This window comes from Oryzias melastigma, linkage group LG12 (assembly GCF_002922805.2).
Source record: "Oryzias melastigma strain HK-1 linkage group LG12, ASM292280v2, whole genome shotgun sequence".
NCBI classification, from domain to species: Eukaryota; Metazoa; Chordata; class Actinopteri; order Beloniformes; family Adrianichthyidae; genus Oryzias; species Oryzias melastigma.
The window spans coordinates 14,497,900-14,501,820 of NC_050523.1; the positions used below are offsets into that span (position 1 = coordinate 14,497,900).

The 3,921-nt window shown below is 37.8% G+C and overlaps 1 protein-coding gene across 1 annotated transcript in view; it reads right to left on the minus strand.

Moving 5' to 3' along the window:
* pde6b (phosphodiesterase 6B, cGMP-specific, rod, beta) overlaps positions 1–3,405 on the minus strand; it is a 9,563-nt gene extending 6,158 nt beyond the window's left edge. The window contains exons 1-8 of the mRNA XM_024257755.2: positions 3,315–3,405; positions 2,955–3,221; positions 2,561–2,872; positions 1,437–1,589; positions 980–1,069; positions 759–899; positions 602–676; positions 439–503 (exon numbers count right to left, since the gene is read on the minus strand). Of these exons, the coding sequence (XP_024113523.1) occupies positions 439–503; positions 602–676; positions 759–899; positions 980–1,069; positions 1,437–1,589; positions 2,561–2,872; positions 2,955–3,113 (995 nt within the window). The 5' untranslated portion in view covers positions 3,114–3,221; positions 3,315–3,405. The remainder of the gene's footprint in view (positions 1–438; positions 504–601; positions 677–758; positions 900–979; positions 1,070–1,436; positions 1,590–2,560; positions 2,873–2,954; positions 3,222–3,314) is intronic.
* Positions 3,406–3,921: the final 516 nt, after the last annotated feature.

Consider the following 3,921-nt stretch of genomic DNA (forward strand, 5'->3'; position numbering starts at 1 on the left):
TTGTGATCATCAGTTCTGCATTTATCTGATCCAGATAGAACATGGCATATGAGCAAAGAAGGGAGAACAAGCTGGATTAATTCATTTTTGTTGGAGTTTAATTCTTGATCCATATTCTGGAGCTTAAGATTTGATGATGACCAGCCAGTCTAAAGACCATTCCTCCAGGCGTGCTTCTATTCTTAAACTACACCAAGATAATAAAGCAGAAACAAACTAATTTCTTGGGAAAATTAAAGATTTAACCAAAGAGTAAAAAAAAGTGTAACTAATATGTATTTTGTTGGCGTGAATGGCGGATTGGCTGATTTCACAGTTTCCTGGAGAAGCTACTTACATGTATCCAGTTACTTTTATTTTTTAAACTAGCCTCAAACAGGAAGTGGAAGTGTAACCCCTCTTTATAATAAAGCCAAACCAACCAAAGGTAACACTTACGGTATGACTTTGATGTCTTCTTTTCCATGCAAGATATAATCGATCACCTTGTAGAATATCACTTCCTACAAGAAGATTAAAACATAGATTAGAGAAGGTTGAACAATGGATCCAAGAAGCAGATATAGTAGTTACAGAACAAAAAGTAAAGTAAGGACTCTACCCTTCCATCTGGAGTCACGGGGCCGGCGTATGGTGCCTGCTCCCCCATCAGCACAGGCCAAATGTCAAAGAACTCCTGAAACGACGAGAATACAACAGAAGTTTTAAGTAAAGCACAAGGAGAGGATTATTCTCAAAGAGGCAGAAAAAAACTCTACCTTTTCCTTCGTCATGTCTAGCAAGCCAACAGAGTAGCGGTCGCAGTTGAGGTAGGCTCGGACCGTGTACAAGGCTTTGTGAAACTGTCGCTCGATGTCAGTCAGCTCCTCAAACACTTTGTTGGCAGACCACAGCAGAAGCTAAGGAATATGACGGAAAAGTGATCTCAGCTGTATGTAGATGTACTCTTTTCACATGTATGTGGAAGAAACAGTTGTACCTGGCCTTTACGTGTCTCGCAGTTGTGAAGGTAACTCAGGTGGAAGATCTTTAAGTTCAGAGAAGCAATTTTCAGGTACTTCAGAAAGAGCTGCACGAGACATGGGGAAAAAAACATGATTACACACAATGGGGGGTTTAGTATTTGAATCCTACGGTATAGAATGTGAAGAAAAAGAGGATCCACATGAACTTTGGTCAACTTCTATATATTTTTGTAATCATTGGTTTTCATATACATTATCATGCAAAAAACTCAGGAGCATATGGTTTTAGTCACACTGTAGGAACATTTATGCCTACAGCGGCCGAAGTTTTATTAATTTATAGTGACTGCTTTACTCAAGTCTTTCTAGTTTACATATTTCTATTTCTTAAATACCTGAACATATTTTCTGTTAGCTGTTTTTTTTTAATATATATTTTGTGTGTGTGTAGTGTGTCGGCTCAAGGCTCACATCCTCATCCTCGGCAGTGAAATGTGGTCCCGTGGTTTTGTTCAGGGCCATGATCACCGCCACCATGTCTTTGCCGTTGAGGATGGGCGCCGCAAGAACATTCCTGGTCTCGTAGTCTGTGAGTTCATCGACAAATGAGCTGAAGTACTGGCTCTGAAGAAAGAGGAAAGCATGTACTGTCAGAGAAAGATACTTTTACACAGAAAAGGCTTTTATTTTGCAATAATAGAGAGCACTATAGTTCTTGTTTACTCTTGAAAGAAAAGGCTTTGGGTCATCATTTTTGTTTGTTTGTGTGTACATTTAGCTGGCATTATAGTAAAGATACATCGATACATTAACTAAAATGAAAAAAATCCAAATTTGTTATTCTCCTGATCATTTATGCAAACAATACTGCTTATGCGCATGCTGTACAAAACTAAAGTAAGCTCAATATGATCAGTTTCGTCTTATTGCTGACGGGCGACTAAATGGCGAAGGCTTGTAATCCACAGCTAGAGCGAAGGCTGCAGGAATCTGAATATAAATGGATTATGTCTGATAAGGGGATTTGCACCTTCCCTTGTTAATGCAGCGTCTATGAGGGACTAACCCTTATTTTCTGTCTGTCTACAACCAAAAGGCTTCGGTCAAGACATGAAATCATGAAGTGACTCTTGAAAGCAGGAATGGAAATTAAGCAGAAGGATAAATACTTTGCTCAAGCTGAAATTTTAACAAAGTAATCAGTTGAATCTGCGTTTGTTTGAAAATTATTTGCAGTTCTTGTAATTAATGTTATTATTGTAGCTTTTGTGAGCGAAATTAACATAAAAATGTTTATCTTTTGATAAAAGGTACATTTTGAAAGACATATGTTCATTCTAATAAGTTATATTAATATTCAGTCATTTTAGCTGACCAGCTCCTTATTTCTGTTACTAATTAGAGAAAAAAGGAAAAATATTTCTTGAAATTAATTCTTATAACTATGGCTTATATTTTGTTTAAAATTAATGAACCTAAAAAGTGTGGTTTAAAGGTGCTATTTGGAACTTTTTAAGTAGTTGCTGATGTTGCAGCTGAGTGCAGAAATTCTGCAGCCCAGTCAAGAGCTATCATCTAAATCTGACCCTTTTTACCTCTTTGACATTTTTCACATTGACATTCTTCTTGGTCAGCGCCACATTGCCCACGATTCCCAGGTCCAGCGGGTAGACGATCTCAGAGTCTGGCTGCACCACACAGTCGTCCAGCACAGAATCCATGTTGACGTTGAAGAGCCTGGTGGCCAGCTCTCCAATGCCGTTCCGCTGCCGGTACATGAAGAGGCTGCAGCGGTCCGCGTGGATCAGAGCGCTGATTCTCTTCAGGATCTTGAAGACCACTTTCTCCATGTTGACATTTTCCTGCATGTCTTTGATGACGTCATACATCAGTTGGCTTTCCTCAATCTTGAAGAAGAATTTTTAAGCAGATTATTTCAAAATAAATCTTAGAAAACTGAGTAGATATTTTTCTGTATTTGCATTTTACCTGACCAAGCTCCTGAAACTGGCTGAAATCAATTTGTTTCTCTGGGAGTCCTGACACCTTTGATATGGATGTAGGGCTCAGCTTCTTGGCAAAATATGTTTTTGCAAATGCAGGGTTCTCCTGAAGGAATTTTTCCACATCTTCCTTTCCCACACCCATGATTTCTGCTTTCCTCCTTTACTCCAAGTTGCAAGCGTCTTCTCCCTCTGTAGCTCAATGATGCAGCTCCTCCTGGGCCCAAAGTTCCTCCACTGAAGCTACGTCCAACTTTTCCAACAAAAATAAATAAGAAGAACACATTTAAGCAGTGGAAAACATTTAATCACATACATATTTGAAGAAAAAATGAGTATATCTTACCCAGGTGTCACACAAAAAGGGGGTAATTACAGATGGACACATTCAAATTCTGGTTAAATTACTTCAAAAAATAATCCCCCTGTTAGTAGGTTGAGTCGACTGCAAGAGGGAGAACCCTGAGGAGGCAGAGGGCTGAATCCAAACAATCCCTCTGTCATCAGCAGATAGTGCTGAAGGTTAGCAGGGATCTGCCCATGCTAAACTCATCAGCTGATCAAGTAGCAATTCATATATGGGCCAAAGGATCCTCACATAGCATCAGTACGCTGAGAAATGCTCTACACTCTAGAAATGCTGTTTTTTAAAATGTCTCTTGGTTTATTTTATCACTAAATATTACATAAAAATATAAATGCAAGAAAAGGGAAAAAAACTTGTGAAAAACGAAGTCCAATTATTTTTTTTTCTTATTTGAAACAAATCTTAAATTTTCTTAAAAACTAATAAATGAATGGTTGTTTTTTTTAAAAGAGAGGAAATTGGTACAGCTATGTGTTTTATTTGCCAAAAAAGGCGTTAAGTTTCTCATTCTGTACTTATATCAAATGTGTAAAAAAATATTCTAATTCAATTAAAAGTGCTTAAAAAAGAACAAAATATACCAAAT